At 31.9% G+C, this 18,804-nt stretch overlaps 2 protein-coding genes and 1 long non-coding RNA gene across 4 annotated transcripts; 2 read left to right on the top strand and 1 right to left on the bottom strand.

Moving 5' to 3' along the window:
* Positions 1–1,933: 1,933 nt before the first annotated feature.
* On the top strand, positions 1,934–2,636 carry LOC106319088. Its single transcript, XR_001265417.1, has 2 exons — positions 1,934–2,171; positions 2,274–2,636. It is a non-coding gene; the product is annotated as an uncharacterized LOC106319088 (long non-coding RNA).
* Positions 2,637–2,801: 165 nt separating this feature from the next.
* LOC106319087 (hexokinase-1-like) lies at positions 2,802–6,067 on the bottom strand. Its single transcript, XM_013757311.1, has 8 exons — positions 5,785–6,067; positions 4,685–4,835; positions 4,410–4,592; positions 4,173–4,247; positions 3,951–4,106; positions 3,771–3,869; positions 3,472–3,684; positions 2,802–3,381 (listed from the first exon to the last, which is right to left on the bottom strand). Exons 1-8 carry the CDS (start codon positions 6,054–6,056, stop codon positions 3,031–3,033), a joined length of 1,500 nt encoding a protein of 499 aa, XP_013612765.1. The 5' UTR covers positions 6,057–6,067; the 3' UTR covers positions 2,802–3,030.
* Positions 6,068–16,560: 10,493 nt separating this feature from the next.
* On the top strand, positions 16,561–18,280 carry LOC106313878 (vacuolar protein sorting-associated protein 32 homolog 1-like). 2 transcript variants are annotated; one of them, XM_013751798.1, is made up of 7 exons: positions 16,561–16,721; positions 16,859–16,963; positions 17,154–17,253; positions 17,345–17,430; positions 17,527–17,618; positions 17,705–17,819; positions 17,921–18,280. In XM_013751798.1, exons 2-7 carry the CDS (start codon positions 16,892–16,894, stop codon positions 18,092–18,094), a joined length of 639 nt encoding a protein of 212 aa, XP_013607252.1. In that variant the 5' UTR covers positions 16,561–16,721; positions 16,859–16,891; the 3' UTR covers positions 18,095–18,280. The 2 variants fall into 2 exon arrangements, with proteins under 2 accessions (XP_013607252.1, XP_013607253.1); XM_013751799.1 differs by having other exon boundaries at positions 16,586–16,721; positions 16,864–16,963.
* Positions 18,281–18,804: the final 524 nt, after the last annotated feature.

Raw genomic sequence — 18,804 nt, 5'->3', positions numbered from 1 at the left:
TGGTTGTACTCATACCATTTATATAGTGGATTTTTGAGTGGACTACGGTCCCGTGGTTTTTCCTTCTCACATCGAGGAGGTTTTCCACGTAAAAATTGTGTGTCTCATTTAGTTATCGCAACTTTGATATCTTGCCATCGTCGAAGTATTTTCCTCACAGGTTCGCACAAGGTCAGGGGAACACGACCATTAGTATTTCCGCTGCGCCGTGTGATTTTCCCCAAACATATGGTGTGTCTAGACTCTAGGGTTTCCGAATGTCCCTTTTTTTATTTAATTAGTTATTACTATTTCATAGTTATATTTAGTAAATTGCTATTTATTAATATTTGATTCATATTTCACTCAAGTTATAGAAGTTCGACTCTCCTCCTTTCTAATTTTTTTTGTTTTCTTTATTTGCATTTTATGGACTTATATTGAATTTGAATATGTAATTCGTGGAATGGGAAGGGTCATCTCATTTTTTGATCTGCAACAAATGAATTCAAGAGATAAGAGAATTAAAAATACCAAGCAAAAAGACTAATCCAATCCATAAAGATGTACCATACTCTTTTCTTCTCTCTCTTTATGGTCCCTCTCACCCCATTGTTTGTTAGCTAGATCTTCTCATGTTATTAACAACTCCGAGATTTTTGATCCTATTTTTTTGGAGAATATTCTTCTAAAATAGACATTTTTTCCTTGTGCGGGATATCGACTTCGCGTCCTTCCTGCGACCTCATGATCTGATCATTCGCCGATTATCATGGGTGAACTCCGTGTTGGTGACAATGGGCCGGGTCTCGTCTAAGCGGTTTGTATTGTAGGGATTTGGGCCCAACAGCTACTATACAATACCTTCAACACCAGACCTTTTATGACCTTTTCTCCACCAGCAAACAAACATTATACCTTTTTTTTAACAAACATTATACTTATTGTTAAAAAAATTTAAAAAGAGATTATTGTGTGTTTAGGATGAGAGAAACAACAATGACAATATATCTAAAATATTTTCTACCTAAGCAAAATCTTAATGGAGCTTCTTCAAAGTTTGATCAAACACTTTCCCAGTGTCTTTTAAATTCCCAGTATAGAGTATGCTGACCTGAAAAACCGCCAAACCGGACTTGAAACATCATCCATATTGCATATGACTTGGATGTAAAAAAAATACTCACCCTTTTTCCTTGAACAGCTAACTTTACCATCTAACTCGCCTTTTTCAATCACTTCAATTGTCACCTCATTTGGAGAAATCTCTGATTCTGGTAGTTTCTTAGTAATAGCTTCCTTCTCCATGTTCCTATTCATTATGGAAATAAAAATCTTACTGGAAAATTCTATTAAACAAAGAGAGAGACAACTCTTTAGCAGAAGCTTGTCTTAGGATCACCATATATATTCAACTGAAATTTCTACCATAATACTACTATATGTAAAGATATGACTCTCACTTTTCGGTAGCTTGTTTCTTCCTCCATGTAGTCTCCTCTCTCCTCTTTTTTTCCTCTTTTTCTTTGATAGAGTTACATCAGTTGATGATTCTATTGTTCTGTCATGTACGAGACAATAGCTGAATCATGAACATCAAGAAAGTACCATAACCAGTTCAGTTGTATTGTACACCACTGCTTACTTGTCAGTCTGTCTTGTGACTTCCAGACATTTCTTCGTCTGTGTTAATAACAACTGGCTCCTTGTTGATTGATGACTCGCCAAATTTAATTTGACTCCAATTGTAAATGTTTGTTTTTTCGTTGTAAATATAGGTTTGTTTGGTCTTGGTCTTTCTCTAATTCAACTTATTCACAAGAAGACGTATTATCTATGTATTATGGAGAAGGAAAATGAAGTTGGACCGGTTCAGATAGATACAAGAAACTCAAGAGTCAAGATAACATATTTTCTACAAACATGAATATAAAATATACTTAAACGCGTTTAATTAATCTAAATTAATACTCCACCTAACCTTAGTGCATGTTCTCTACATATAAATACATACACAAATTCCAAACTGATCATCAAACTTAGAGAGTATAGACCAATCAACTACAAAAAAAAACCAAAAAAAAAAATGTACGCGGTTCGGTTAATAACTTTGATTATTCTCTTGTTCTCTGCATCATTCAACACAATCGTCTTCGCTGGGTTAACGTACGATAACGAATCTCTCAATACCAGTAAGTTTATCGTTATTATAAGAAACTTCTTCTTTGAATCTGTTGATTTGGTTTTCTATGTCTTAGAAATTAGAATTGATTTTTTTTCTTTTGTTGGTAAAGAAATAGGAGTAGCGATTTGGGATCAAAAGGTGGTAAAAAATGTAAGGGGTGCAGTAAAGCCCAGTATCTCACGGCCTGCGCGTCAACGATCAAGTCCATGGAGTGGTTCTGAAAATTCTAATTCGACTCAATGGGAAAGTTATGTTGCTATCATTGAGGCATTTGGCATTTTTTCCCGGTAACTAGCTTCCATGTATTTGACAATATGATCAGTTCATATGTGCTCTGTTTCATATTTTAATAAATTTCTTCTCGAGTGGCACAATATAACTTTAAAGCTTTTCATGGGTTGGGCAAAGATTAGTCAATAGCAAACACAAATTTGAAACATTTCACACAAAGGAATAGATTTCATATTACTTAGTAGTACCACTAAACAAACATTACTAGTATTATTTGTCGTCTCAATAGTGGTCTCAAAGCTTTTAAAAGCTGATGTGTCATTTCCTGGAAAAACAATTATGTTACTATTAGTTATTTTTTGCCACACCCAATGTGGGCGTATGAGTACGTTGAACTCAAGATCAATAAAAACAAAAATGGTCACTTATATAGAACTATGAAATATATAGTTCTACAACATTGGCTTGTTTTTGAATTTGCCATAACCTGAAGAAGATATCCAGGTTGGTTGTTTATTATTGTTCCTACACAATGATAACAAAAAAAAAAAAGAAATCCTCAATAATGGGCAAACAAAAAATCACAAAGGTCTTTTTACCTTCCATGCTTGGAAGTCGAAACCTTCTTTTTAAATTTAACTTGTTTCAGAGTCCTCGAGGTACTGAGAGTGCGAGGCAGCGAGCAATGCAGCGCCAACGCCGGACCCGTCATTCGAATGAATCACCTCGACGCTCTCTGATGCTTCATCTCCAAGCAACTCTTTCAGTGAGCTCTCCATACACTCGCTGAACTGAGTGTAGTGCTCGAACAGTCCACCGTCCATGGCAATCACAGATTTCTGCGTTGTTTCTCCATCTTTCGGTGCGTCTCTTCCTAGTTTCTTGAGGATTCCGTAGATCCCAGCTGCAGAGAGACGAGCTCCTCGGGTGGCGATTATGTTACAGAGACTGATCACAACTTTTCTCATCTTCAGAGTAGTAGGGACCTGAGAGATCATTAAAAGATCATCATTCATTGAGACTTCATTATGTAGGTTAGTGAGAATCGTTTGAGAATGAATATAGGAGAATCTAACCTCCAGTATGTCCTTTAACTTGCTTCCAACAACCTTCAAGTCCGGAGAAGTGTCGCTGTGCATAGCAGACATGGTCGGAGTCCTTATGATGAATGGTACTTTCAGCTTAGGTGGGATGGAGTCGCCAAAGAAAGCAGCCTCTTCAGCCATCTTCAGAAGAACTCTACGCAAGATCTCTCCCAAATACATACCGGAAATGATTTTCTCAAGAATCTGTGAGAAAAAAAGCCCAGATAGAGAATCTTAGTCACAATAACTAATGATAGATCTCTAAAGGACAAGCAAGGGCTCATTCATACCTGTTCACCAGGATTCAAACTATCGAAATCCAGCAAGTGGTCGTACTCGGTCAAGGGAAGATGTGATGACCTGAAGTTTCCCCACTCCATGTTGATCACCTACATTGCATTGCAGTACATACATACTAAGCTTCAACTTAGTTCAATGGAAGTTGCAAAAGAAAAAATAAAAACACAAACCATTTCTCCAGATTTGGGAAGTAAGCCCTGCCATTTTGGAATGGCATTTGCGCGTTCGACATAAGCTGCATTAGTGCCAGTGCCTAGAATAACAGCGGCTACAACATCAGAGTTATAGTATCTACCACCAGCAAGTGTTCCAACCGTATCATTAACCTGCAAAGAGGTTTTAAGGAATCGTTTAACAAATGACATAATCTATAGCTGAAAGAATGAACTTACAAGCGCTGTGACATTCATGTCGAGCCCAACTCTTTCCATAGCTTTAATAAGCTCTCCCACAACATCTTGTCCAAGCTACACAGTCGCAAGCAGCAGGCAGAAACAGAGTTCAGAGAAAAAAATGACAAAAAAATGACTCTAGTCAAGAACAAAGTTCATGAAATTGACAGCCATGGGAAGCTATTTGTTTGTGTAATAAAATTTTGAAATAAAATGGAAGGGTAAACAAAGCTCAACTGCATCTTCGATGGAGAAGCCTTTAGTCCAGCTGATGAGAGTGCCAGAGCACAAAGACGTCTGCTTAACAGGAAACGAGAAAGTGAAACCTAACTCCCTTTGTCTACCCGCTGGGAGATGAAAGTCCTCTCCTTCCGTAGCTACAAACCTTGCAAGCGCTTCAGCGATAAAATTGAACAATTCCTGTCTCCACAAATTAGCAGAAGACAAAGATATATAGAGATCAACCAAAAGACTAAAACATAAAAAGTCTAGAGTCAGGGAAGGGAACTGACATCTGAAGCACCGGTCATCAAAGGAGGAGGGATAGAGACTTCTTCGAATTCTTGTTTGACAACACGGTCTTGTTTGCCACCGAGAAGCACACGCATGACACGGAAGTTTGTTCCTCCTAGGTCCAGCGCGTAAAAGAAACCTTGTTCATCCCTGTCCCAAATTGATGGTAATTAGATTAGATTCACATACAGCTCACGGCTACTGTGTCAGCAGCATCAGAGCCCCGAAACAAATCAGTGCCAGTGAAACCAGACTCATGATTCAGCCTAAGTGGATGATTTGATTGACTTCACATGAACTAGAGATGCATTAGCTACCATTAGAATATGTAGAGACCAAACTTGTCATAAAGCCCACTTATAAGTAACTATGTCTAACCCAGATTTTCTGGACAAATTTTCCCCACCAATGACGCTTTAGGGTGCTTATTTATGTGTGGAATATTATATGAACTGATATCTCTCTACCTCGTTCATTTTCTTTACAGAAACAGATGAAGCTAAAAGCAGAGATCATAAACAAAACAAAACAAAAAGACAAAAAGGTAAAATAGAACTCTCTAGAATCAATGAAAAGGTTTATAATCATGGAACAGTGAGACATCAAAACCTATCAGCTATGTTGTACTAGTTTAAAAGAAACAAAAATGCACACACAATGACTTAAACCTACAGTGTCATGTTTTGTCTTCCCTTTACATACAGTGTCATGATTATCAGATTCAAGAGATATTAATTCCAAAAAAAAAAAAAGGACATGGGGACACATCTAACTTCATGGGATTCAACAGCTTTTAATCGCAGCGAAACAAAAGTGGTCGTCGACATAAAAAATTAAAATCAGAGACATCTGATCCAAATGAATCATAAAGCATGAAACTTTCTCAGATGAAACTCATAACATTGATTTTTTTTTCCGTTTATCAGACTTTGATCCAACATTATCTAAAATAAAAAAGTGAACAAATTAGATAAAGAATCAGACCATCAATATTAAAAATCGGGTACAAAAAAATCCAGAAAAATCGCCAAAGGATATATATATTTTTTTTTTGCAATCCAATTATCAAAAATGAAAGGATAAGGGATAAGATAATTACCCAGAAGGGAGATTGTCGACGTAGCTGATGAGCATCTTAAGCTTGCTTCCACCTTCCGATGCGAGACCCGCGTGCATCTCAACCGTCATCGCATCCGCCACTTGTCTCAGCTTCCCTATCGGCGTCGCGCAATCCTCCTCGAACACCTTCAGGATCTCTATCACGCGCCCCCATTTCCCGCAGCTTTTCATCCGCCGCCTCACCACATACACCGTCGCCGCGAAAACCGCCGCAGCGCACACGACCGTCGCACCAACAGCCACTTTACCCATCTCTCTCTCTCTCTCTCTCGATGAATCTCAAAAAGAAAAAAGAAAAAGACAGCTTTTGATCTAAAAATACCGAAATTAATGGGAACCCTAGATCGATCTACTCGAGCTCGTGGTGGGATAGACCCACGTAAGCAGCTCCCTTTGTCTGTAAACTAAGCAAGGAAAGATCGAATTTTTGCGGTTGAAAAAAAATTGTGGAGGACGTTGAGTAACATATAGTTCGGGTAAAAGTCGGAGAGATAAAAAAAAGTATGATAACGATGTCGAATCTTTGTAGAAAACGAAGTCCTTGTTTTTTAAATATACTTAGAGGTAAGCAAAACGAATTTGTCTGATGGAATATATAATGAATCAGACCTTAGCAAAACGATTGTCTATAAATCTAGTTTGACATTTTATTTATTTTGAGCATTGACATTTTGCTTGACGTTTTTTTCTAATTTAGGATTAAAAAAATATGTTTTGACTTTATTTATAGACAAAGCCATATAATTAAGTTCTCGAATATTATTGTGCTGCAACTTTAGTCATTATTCTGAACCTCGGCCAATATAAAATTTAATGTTTTGTGTAGATTCATTTTTTCTTTAAATAAACAGTTGGTATATTATCATATCTAGATAGAGGAAACGTTTTATTTAATAACATTATGTATCTAAATAAAGAGGGGAAAACTTAGGGCTGGGCAAATAAACCGAACCCGAAAATCCGAACCGAACCCGATCCGATAAAAATGAATCCGAACCGATCCGAACCCGACATAAATACCGAATGGATCCTGTTTTTTGGTATTTTGGGTTATGGGTATTATCCGAACCGAACCCGGACCTAAATGGATATCCGATAGAACCCGAAACATTTAAAATCACAAAAAAAAACTTCTACCAAATATGATCTTAATTCTTAATATGTATCCAAAATACTTTAAGATATTATTGAACTTCTAAAATAATTATCTGTTACACGAAGGTTGATGGTGGAATGTGGCGGTTGAAGCCTGAAGTTTTTAGATTTTGGTTTTGTTTTCATTGAATAATGTTTCTCATTTCATGAGAACTTAGTTTTTGTTTTATGATTTTATTTATCTGGTTTTTTTTCTATCACTAACTATGTTTATCTTTCGCTTGATTTTGAATGATCACGTTTGATGTTTTTTCTTATTTTTGAATCGATTTTAGTTATGTTTTGGCTATTAAAATATGTACAAATCATGTATTTTAAATCCGAAGAACCGATTTCATTTATGTTTTAGTTACAAAATAGGTTCAAATCAGGTATTTTTAAACCGAAGAACCGATTGGGACCCGAACCCGAAAGTACAATGGGTTATACCGGTTTTTGAAGATTTACTAACCCCGATCCGAACCCGATAGAACCCGAACCGGTCCCGAACCGAACTTTTATATAACCCGAATGGGGTTGATTTTGATAAACCCGAAAAACCAAAACCCGAATGGATAAAACCGAAACCCGATTGGGACTCCGAATGCCCATGCCTAGGAAAACTCATAAAATTACACCAAATTCCACAAAAATAGGCACACCCTATAATACTATTTATAAATTTATACACAGACTATCTAAAGCTTTCATCAGATAAAAATTCTCTTTAAAGCTTTTCATCACTTTAGAAAAATATGTTCTTTGATGACAAAATAAAAGAAAAGAAAAATATGTTCTTTAAGAATTCAATGCCCATTTAATAAATAAAATAAATGTGTTTGTCAGACGCTAATTATATACAGTGGCATTTTTCACCCCTACACAAATCACGCCGGCAAATGTATGTCGCTATGATATAAGTACATAGTACACCTAATAAATTTTGATAAAATGATAATTAATAACTTTTCCAATAACTTAAAAATACATATAAAACTACTATGACCTATGCTCATAGAGATAATGTCTACGATGTCAAAAAGGAAACAGAGATGTAATCCACAAACCGAGAAAATGTCCAAATTATTTTTGTTAATTAAAAATGGATTGATTTCGTAAGATCTACTATATAACCTATTAAAAAGTTCGGGTACAGGTTCTTCTTTCATGTTCTCCTTCCAATCAGTCACTTTTAAATTAACATCGGTTTGGTAAGAGAAAGCAAATAGTTCGGTCCCCTGTTTTGTCATCTCACTCACTGAGCCCCACCACACTCACAAGCTATAGCCTATATATTACTATTATGCATAGCCTACTATTATGCATAAAGTGTTAAACAACATTTTGATAAAAGAAATGTTAACAACACTATTCATAAAAAAAAACTCGAAACCTGATTAGTCGTCAATAATGTCTTTCTAGGAGTTTAGTTAGGCTTTGACTTTGAGCCTTTGAGTGTCCCAGATACCTCCGATTAACAGAAGAGGAAAAACAACATTAGTCACTTTTTAACTTTCTACTTTCGTTTAAGTGGCGTGATTTTAAATACTATTACCATGCAAAATCCTTGTCCAAACCCTAGTGTAGTGGTAGGACCGAAGGAGAAGACATTCCATCAAAATAATATTGAAAAAATATTTTTTTCGATAATCAGTTAGTTAAAATAAATAGTTAATTAGTTAAACCGAACTTAAACCAATAAAAATTATCTTTGCTTGAAAGTTAAGTGTTGGAATTGTTTACTGCAAAAAGGTATACAATTTCTACATCTAATCTTAGTGAAAACAACACGTTGGCAATCTTTCAAATCGCCTGAGAACTGAATTCAAGACGTGAAGGGAATGAACATTCACAGCTCAAAGAATTTGAGTATAAACACTATTATTTATTAATTAATATTTTGGTGAGTCATATATATGTTGCTTTGAAATCAAACTAATAATATAAGTGGTCCAGAACTAGTTTTCTTTAAACAACTGTGGTGGAGAAAGATGACTCTTCTGCCATCTTCTTTAATACGAAACTAGGTAATAATTTGCGCCTTGCGCAGAATGTGATTATTAGTTTCGTTTTTTTAATAAAGAGACAATAATCTGTTTAATCTAGATATCGGTTCGGTTTTAGTTCTTTTTTTGTTTTTAATCTTCTAAAATATAACTATCATTTTAAATTAATATTTATTTGGTTTGTTCGGTGAAAATATTTGATGTTTTTATTTTTTTTTCTGTGATAATCAAAAATTACTATTATTTGTTCGTTTTCATGTTATGAATCTTAGATAGTCGTGATGTGGAACAAATGGTTTTATATTATAGTTTCTAAACGGATAATAGTTAAAAAAAAAAATTATTAAGACAAATCATTTTACTACAATTTGGTCGATAGTGAAAAAAACATTGAGAAAAAGAATATTTTAACTTCCAAAAAAATTGGATACTTCAGCTGTGGTAAATACTTACTTATAAGGTGCTCACGTCAAGGTGCACATGTATGTGTATGTAAAAGTATATAAAGATGATTGATAAATATATAAAGATACTGTTAACTAATATTAAATGACATATTTTTCAAAATAATACATGAAAAATAAAATTCTTAAAATGAAATTATTTAAAAACAAAAATATTGTAAAATTTATATAAACTATAATATATAACTTATATATAATTCTTTAAATATATGTATATACCGGATCAAATTGGATATTCGTTCCTATAAATATTGATATTTGTGATTTTTTTTTTACGGATATTGCATTTTAGTATTTGATTTGCTTCATAGAGTAACGGATATCTGGATTTTTCGATTCAAATCAAAACAGATAACAAATCGAGTCAAAATTTATGAATAATTTGTCCAACTCTATTCGTAAACAGTAAAAATAACGTAAAGAAGAACCATGCATGTGAGTTTTATATTAAAAAAAACGTAAAATACATAGTGTGAACATATTTATATAGAGTTTGGCTGAGACGTTCTCTACATGTGACATGTGTTCATTTTAGTGTGAATGCATTTATTACAATTCTTCTACACGTGACATATGTCCAGTTTAGTGTGAATGTATTTATTACAATGTTTTTCCTTTAATAATTGATTCCCGTTTCTGCTAAAATTTGTTTTTTGAAAAAAATAGAAATTTGGTTTTCTCTCATTTCCATTTCATATTTGTATGATATTCGCCGCATTATAATTAATGTTGTCTGAGAGATTTTCAGTACGATAAGAAAGCCCAGTCCAAAACTAAATCTAACAAGTATTTTCATGCTCTCATAGCATACAACATGCTGTTTATTTACTTAAACATAGGGGTGATTAGTTGGGCTTTATCTTCTTACTTTACTTTTTATCTATTTTTAAATCACTAAATTTTACCAATCATGTTATAGCTTTATTTTTAATAGCTAAAACCTAAATTAAATTCTTATAAACTTTTATCAATCATGCTTTAAATTTATTTTTAAAGCTATAGCAAAAAATCTAAAGCAAAATTTTTTTTGATGTATTTTAGGTAAAAAACCTAAAGCTTTCTTTTATAAGCTGTAGAATCTGTGAAATAAAAAAACTATCTATGATATCAAATAAATTAGATAATCATAATTAAAAACATCTATAAATATTTAATTCAATTTTGGGTGTTGTAAAAATTATTTAAATTATTTAAATAAAATATATATTATTTACATATCACATTTTAAATAACAATAAACTTTGACAATTTATAAAAAATATTAATATAAATTATTTAATTAATAAAAAATAATTATGTTATATATACATTACATATTTTATTTTATAATATCTACAGCCACAGCTACAACAAATTTAACTACAGCAAAAGTCTTTGCAAGAAAATCTACAGTAGCAGCTTTACAGATACAACCAATTTACATACGGCTAAACTTTTACTGCTAAATTTTTAGAGCCACAGTTGAACCAATCATCACCATAATCGTTCTATCATCTTGGATATGCGTTAAAGTATCTAGTATCTTAGTTGATAAACATGTTTGTAAATGTATAAAAAATTCTTTTGACAAATGTATATGTATAAAGTTTCCAATTGTTTTATATTTATGCATAATGCATATATGGTCATAGTCTCACAGCAAGAAAACGTGGCATTTTTAATAGAAATCCCGATGAATTGCGTCAAAAATTACCGACAAAATACTGAAAAAACGGAATTATCAATTAAACAATATCCGGCGATAAATACTGACACGATTTAGCGAAGAAACAGTTTGTCAGTATATACAAAGTTTCGACTTATTTAAGAGAGAAAATATAATTCTTAATTTCTCAAAGAAAATGTTCATTTATTTGGAAATCTGTTTGACGAATTTCGGACGAATAATATGACCGTTTTATAGCCGTTTGAAAAATTAAATAAAACTGCGACAAATCTTGTTTCAAAATTGTCATTTTTGTCACGAATTCGTCCATTTTTTTAGCAACTTTCATTTATAAATACAATTTCCTCCTATTCACAACAAGCACAAAAAAATATGGCTCCTCCTGACTATTTGAGAATAGTTCTGGATAGATAAACCTGTTATGGATCTGACGATAAATTTACTTATATAACAATATGCAAATGATATTAGTGAATTCATGACGGTGGCCCAACGACAACCAAAATATACAAATCCATAAGTTGAAATGTCTTTGCTCTTGTTGTAAGAATAATAGAAGTATTAAGAAGATTGGCGTTTGGAAGCATTTATATATAAATAGGTTTATGTTGGGTTATTAGATTTGATATATTTTAACCTTATTCTGGTAGTATTAGCAAACCTCATAATGTGGATAGGTTATAAGAACCTAGCATGGATGTTGTTTATATGATGATGAAAAATTATGAATATAGAAAAAAATTACCTTCATTGGTTGAGGAAGAAGATAGACAGGAAGAACCCAATATAAAAGTGATTTTTTTTATGCGTTAGATGCAACGAAACAACTATTTATCATTTATAAGTAGATTGATGGTCATAAAAGCATATTATAATTTGGTTGAAGACTGTGTGGATGCTATTCTTGATTTTTGGGAGGTCATCTACTTGAGAATCATCTTGGACCTAGTCCATATTATGAGGTTCAGAAACTTGTAGCTGTCTTGGGTTACCTTATCAGGTGATACATGTATGTATCGATAACTACAAGATTTACTGGAGAGCAGATGAAAACCAGAAGAAATGTAATTTTTGTCAGAAACCTCTTTATCAAGATACAAGTGGAAGAGCTCAAGTTCCATATAAACAGATGTGGTATTTGCTGTTGAAGAAAATGTTAAAGAGACTATATTTTTCAAAACGCACAACATATCCAATGAGATGGCATGCAAAGCTCTCCACATGTGATGAGATTACACATCCTTGAGATGAAGAAGCGTGGAATCATTTTCAATAAAAAAAGCCAAAATTTGCGTATGAGAGAAAAAGATCTACATTGAATTATGTACTAATGATTTTAACCTATTTAGAAAGCATGGAAAACAATATTTAACTAGTTGTTTTTCTACATCATGTTCAATAGTAAAATTTTAAAATTTATATTATATTTTAAATAAAATTTAATCATTATTTTAGATTTTATTATTTTTTTACCAATATTCAAATTATAGATTTTGATTTAATTGAACATAAAACTAAGATAAAATAAATACTTCTGCTCATTTTAAATTATTTTTAAGAACATATACGTATATATTTAAAATTATAATCTTAGATAGATTTTTATCTATTTATTTTGGATTAAATATATTAAATAAACTTGTATAAAATTTGTATAATTATAAAAAAATACAGCTAAATTGTATTTCTAAAATTTTTAGATATATAAAGAAGCTAATAATATTATGATTAAAAATTTCTAATTGTTTTTTCTAAAATTAAAAATATTGAAAATATTTTTTAGTAATAATTGCATAATTATAAAAATAGAAATAAATATTATTTTAGAAATTATAAAATATTATATTTTTAATATCATATTTTAATTTATTTACTTTAATGATTAAGCTTCGTACACTGATTTCAAAATTGTGGAGCAGTTAAGGAATAAAGACGAGAGGATTGAAACTATAAAATTATAAAATATTATTATATTTATATTATTATATTTTAAATATCATATTTTAATTGATTTACTTTAATGATTAAGTGATTTACTTTAATGATTAAGCTTTGTACACTGATTTCAAGATTGTGGAGCGGAATAAAGATGAGAGGATTGAAACTTTGGAGACTAAAATTGCTGCAATCTTTACTCAAATGGCGGAGACTCATGATGGATAACATGGAGCAATTGTTTCCCCATGAATTTTACTTTTTTTTAGCTTTTAAAGCTTTTAAATGTTATTTATTTTCTAAAAAAAATTATATGTTTTCACTTTTAATTATGGTTGTTCAGTTTGGATGTTTAATTATAGAAATGTTAATTAAATTATATATTACTTTTAATTATATTATTAAAAATTATATTTGATTTTTCCAATGAATGTATCGGTAATTGTTTTCGACGAGATACAGTTTGTCATAATATTTCTGACAAGATATATTTCATCGGTAATTCCCGACAAAATTTTGTTCGTCGAAAGACAACATTATTTTCGTCTGGATATTTTCCCGATGCAATTATTTTTTTAAGAAAGTTATACAGAGGAATTTCTAAGTGTGTGTTTCACGATAAGTTTTGTTCAAATTTCATCAAAAAATATGTCTATAGAAATTTGTTGGAAATTCCTCAAGATCATCAATGAATCTTTTTTGACGGATTTTTTCCAAGGAGATATTCCAAACGAAGCACTTTCGTTGGGAATTCATCAAATATGGTGTCCCCGATGAAATGTTGACAGATTTGTTGTAGGAATTTTTTTGCTTTTTTTTTGTTGTTGTATATCTCTTGTTATCGTGTTTATTTTTCGAGTTGGGCTATGATCTTTTCTTGCAGTAGTGTGTGTATGATCATTCTTATGCAATTTGGACATAAAATATCTACTTCTTGAGAAAAGTGAAGTCCAAATGGTTTGTACCTTTATTTTTATACTGATCGTTCGACAGAAAATTCGTAACGAAGACAGTGCACAATAATACAAAAATTAATGTGTTTGACGAAGTATATCTATATATACTAGATGATAACCCGCGCGCATGCGCATGATGAGTTCTTATATTAATGTTTGTTTATGAAATGATTTTAACATTTTGCAATACTACAATCTTTATCGATTATAAAATGATGAAAACAAATGTTGATCTCTTAAATATATCATCATTGTTGAAGAATTAACATATTACATCTCATTTTAATTATTTTTAAGATTTCATATACACAAAAGGAAATTAAGTTTTGTGGCTGACACAAATCACTAAAACCAAATAGGCAACATCTATTATATAATGACAAAAGGGGATTAGATTTTATGCTCTCAATTTGTTTACTATTGACTCTCCTTAAGTGATTTCATTTTCTATTGTTTCATTGATATGAGTTAAGTTTTTTTTTTAACTTCTTTTATGAATTCAGTGAATTACATAAGTTTCAACTAAAAAAATGGACATCTGTAAAAATTAGTTTTACTCCATATACATATTTAAGAATCAAAATTTTTGAAAAAAATCACCGGCAAACTATATTAACATGTCAGTGTTCAAATCTAATATATTAAGCTGTTATAGAATATAAGTGCAGACTCGAAATATAAATGTTTGTCTAGTATATATTCACCAGCTCGGTCTAAAAATCATCTAATTAGAACAACAAAACAAATTACTTATTTCACCAGTTCGGATAATATCTGAATCCGAAAGGGTAATATCCGAACCCGAATGAATATCTGAAGATAACCAAACATAAGTATATTTAACTCTATATTTCTAGTTTATTTCTCTCATTTTATTCAAAATATTTATATTAATGATTCTTATTGCTCAAAATTAGATAATATATATAATTATGGACAAAATCATTTGCTACTTACTTAAAATACATATTAAGTTCTTGTTTGTTGCATTAACAAAAGTTTCATCTAAAATTTCAAAACAACAACTAAATTAGTGTCTTTCTATTTTTAAAGTTTTATCTCCAAACCTATTAATACTTTAATCTTTTAAAAATTAAAAAAACAGTTAAGTTAAAGTATATTTTAAATACAAAAAACTTAAACAATGAATAATTTATTTATTTTTTCTTCTAAATTTACATATCCGAACCCGACCCAAAATATCCGAACCCGAACATAAAATACCCGAACCCGACTCGAAATGTAGACATACCCAAACGGGTCCTATACCTTTATACTGAAATATCCGATACAAACCCGAACGTGTATCCGAACGCCCACCCCTATGATATATGATTATTTGTATCTTGCTTTAACAAAAAAAAAGTTAAACCATTGATCACAAATTTTTTAATGTGAGACTTTTACTATTTTTAGTAATTTATAGTCGTTTTTAAAAATTCAAAATATAGCATATAAGAAAAAAATTAATTGTTTTTATTATATGCTTGATGTTATTGTTTACTTTCTTTTAATAGTATAAAACTAAACAAAAAAGAGAGAAGTTAAATTTTTTTTATCAAATATGTATTATTCATAATCATTAATTGTCATATATATATATGTTAACCATATTAGATAATTTCGTAGCTTTTATTTAAGGAAAGAAAAAATATTATTTTGTACACTATTAATTAATTTGATAGTTAGTTTAATAAAAATCATAGTATATGTTTATATGGACCAAATTATTTTTCTAACTATTTTAAGAATCATTCTCGTGATGACACGTCGTTACGAAAACATGTTGTAATGCTCCAGAATTAATATATAGGGGGATTGTTACACCAAACAATTGATATATGTTATACGGGCCCGACCTTAAAAAGCTTTAAAATAAATATGGGCCGAAATAATTATCAGGAAAATAGTATAGTTGTTTGTGATCAAACCCATGAATGGAAATTTATATACTAAATATAGCAGGCAGAATTGTCGGTTGTAGAATCGTCTATAAAATTTTTCATAGTTGTAATAGTATAATTATCCAGCGTTAAAAAAAAAAAATCTGTTTTGCCAATTGAACTAATTAACTCTGTAAAAACAATTGGCGATATTTTATTTATTTTAAAAATGTCGGAAGCCGGTGCTTCGCCTTCTTCCCCCAGTATCCGATAAAAAACATGTAGAACTTAAACATTGAAATATTTTCAATGTTGCGTATTGCTGTCATTAGGGTTTATAGCTATGAAGTTATGGAGAGAACAAATTTTTAAGAAAAATAAGAGGCCCATCTGTTTTCTTGAAAGATTAAAGGGCCCATTCATTGAGACTCAAAAGCATATATGCCCATTAGAGAAAAATGTGTAGATTCTAATATATTTAATGAAGAAAAACTACAGTGTGTAAAAAAAAAAAACTACACAGTAAAACAAAAAAAAATTGTTTCTTAAGTGGTTACGAAACAACAAAAAGTTGTAACTTGTAATTATCAAAGTTTTATATAAAAAGAAAACCAAATTAAAAAGCGACAGAAAAACAAATATTTTCGCAAAAAGGGTATAATTTCAAAGAAATTTCGGAGATAAGATTAAGTATAAAAAAAGGGGTAGAAGGAGAAAATATCAATCAATCATTATACTACCTTGCAAAGTATAAAACGATCATTATATAAATTGCCACACAGAAAACTTCAACGCCGTTTCTCATTCTTAATCGCTCTCGATATAATCTCTCTTTCTCAATCAAGCAAGCAAACCTCCGGGCATCAATCAAAGGTTCGTATCTGTGAATCGAGTTTATGGATTGATAAAACCTCGTTCTTAGCGTAGACATGTCGGCCATCGAAATCATGTTGCCCTAGTTTTGCTTAAGCTCGATTCGCCGATTCATGTTTTAGGGTTATAATTTTCAGTGTAGGTTTCACGAGTTATCCAAAGGAACAAGAATGTTTACTCGGCTATTCGGTAAACCCAAGGTGGAGACCAATACTCTCCATACATTAGACAAGCTTAATGAGGTATCTCTCCCCTCCCCCATTCCTCTGTTTTCAATGTCAAGATTTGGATTCTTTAGAACATAAGAGATTGAGATAACTATTCATTGGCTCCAAGACTATTGTTTCCGTGTCAATCTTCAACTTGAGGGTGGTTTATTTTCTTCTTTCAATGCTTATCTTCGGGTTACATGACTCAATTGTTGTTCCTCAGACACTTGAGATGCTGGAGAAGAAGGAGGGTGTTCTTCTCAAGAAGGCTGCTGGAGAGGTTGAGAGAGCCAAGGAATTCTCCAAGGCCAAGAACAAACGCGGTAACACTCTTAAATCTTTCTTGTGGGGATAAATATTCTATCTTGTTTAGTAGAAGATTCAAGAGAACTTAATATCTTGTTATTGGTGCAGCGGCTATACAATGTTTGAAAAGGAAGAGGTTATATGAGCAACAAGTTGAACAGCTTGGAAACTTCCAGCTCCGTATCCATGATCAAGTAACCCTTTTCCTTTTTTTTTTTTTATTAACTTTTGATGAAAGTTTGCTTACCACTTTAAGCGATGATTTTATCTCTCTTGTTGTAAAACTACAGATGATTATGTTGGAGGGTGCCAAAGCAACAACTGAGACTGTAGATGCTTTGAGGACTGGTGCTGCTACTATGAAAGCTATGCAGAAAGCTACGTATGTGTTTTATATATACCCTAACCCCCTTTTTTTTTTTTTTAATTTAAGCAGCGACTAAGTGTGCGCGATGTGTGTTTTGGCAGAAACATTGACGATGTTGACAAGACAATGGATGAGATCAATGAGCAAACAGATAACATGAAACAGATCCAGGACGCATTGTCCGCTCCATTTGGCTCTGCTGCTGATTTCGATGAGGTAAACTTTCCCCTTTATTCCCACGATCATCATACTCTTTAGAAACAAACAATCTCTTTGTCAGCTTTTCTCAGCATTGTCTTTTGATTGCAAAATTATAGGATGAATTGGAAGCAGAACTTGAAGAACTTGAAGGCTTGGAGCTAGAGGACCAACTTCTTCAGCCAGCAAGACCCGTTCATGAAGGAAAGCAACCTGCTCGTCCTCTACCTCAGAAGCAACACTCCGCTCATGAAGATGAACTCGCTGCACTACAGGCTGAGATGGCACTCTAAGGTTACCTTATAAAAACAAACAACGGGTTCTGTTTACTGCATCGTAAGGGTTTGAGTGTGCATTATTTAAAAAAAAAAAGAAACAGAAATGAAAAATTGTTATGTACATTATACAAAGTATCCGAGTCAAATTGATCGGATAGATTATTTTATATACAATTTGACTTATAAGCTTTTATTTATTTATATTCTCTGAGTGTTTCCTTACATTTTCTTTTCACTCTTTGTTTACGCATTCTGTGCTAACTTCTTCTATTCTTGGTTACGACTTGTTGCCTTCCCTGTGCCATTTTTGACTTTGTTTAATACAAGTATATAACTAACTAACTACGTGCCTGATTCAGTCAATAAAACACTATGAATGATTATGTTTCAACTACTTATTCAATTTAACTCATTAACATGAAACCTTTATTGGCAAATGATGGGAACGTACCAATATGGCTGGGAAAAGAACATGGGTTTATCGTCACATTTATCAAAGATAGCTCAAACCGAGAGCATGAAAGGTGTTTTTATCAGGTATCCCTATTGTGTAAAAGGGTATAAAATGTAGTTGTTAGAAGACAAGAAGTGTGCGATTAACAGGAATAATGCAATGTTTTACAGAGGATTAAGTCTACAAGGATCTGCTTAGAGAGAAGATCAGAAGGTGAATCAGAAGAAGCACAAGAAGATTTGAGTAACCATCAGTTGCTCATGATAAAGAA

Source organism: Brassica oleracea, chromosome C9 (assembly GCF_000695525.1).
Source record: "Brassica oleracea var. oleracea cultivar TO1000 chromosome C9, BOL, whole genome shotgun sequence".
Classification (NCBI taxonomy): domain Eukaryota; kingdom Viridiplantae; phylum Streptophyta; class Magnoliopsida; order Brassicales; family Brassicaceae; genus Brassica; species Brassica oleracea.
This window is presented reverse-complemented; position numbering and strand designations above follow the sequence as displayed.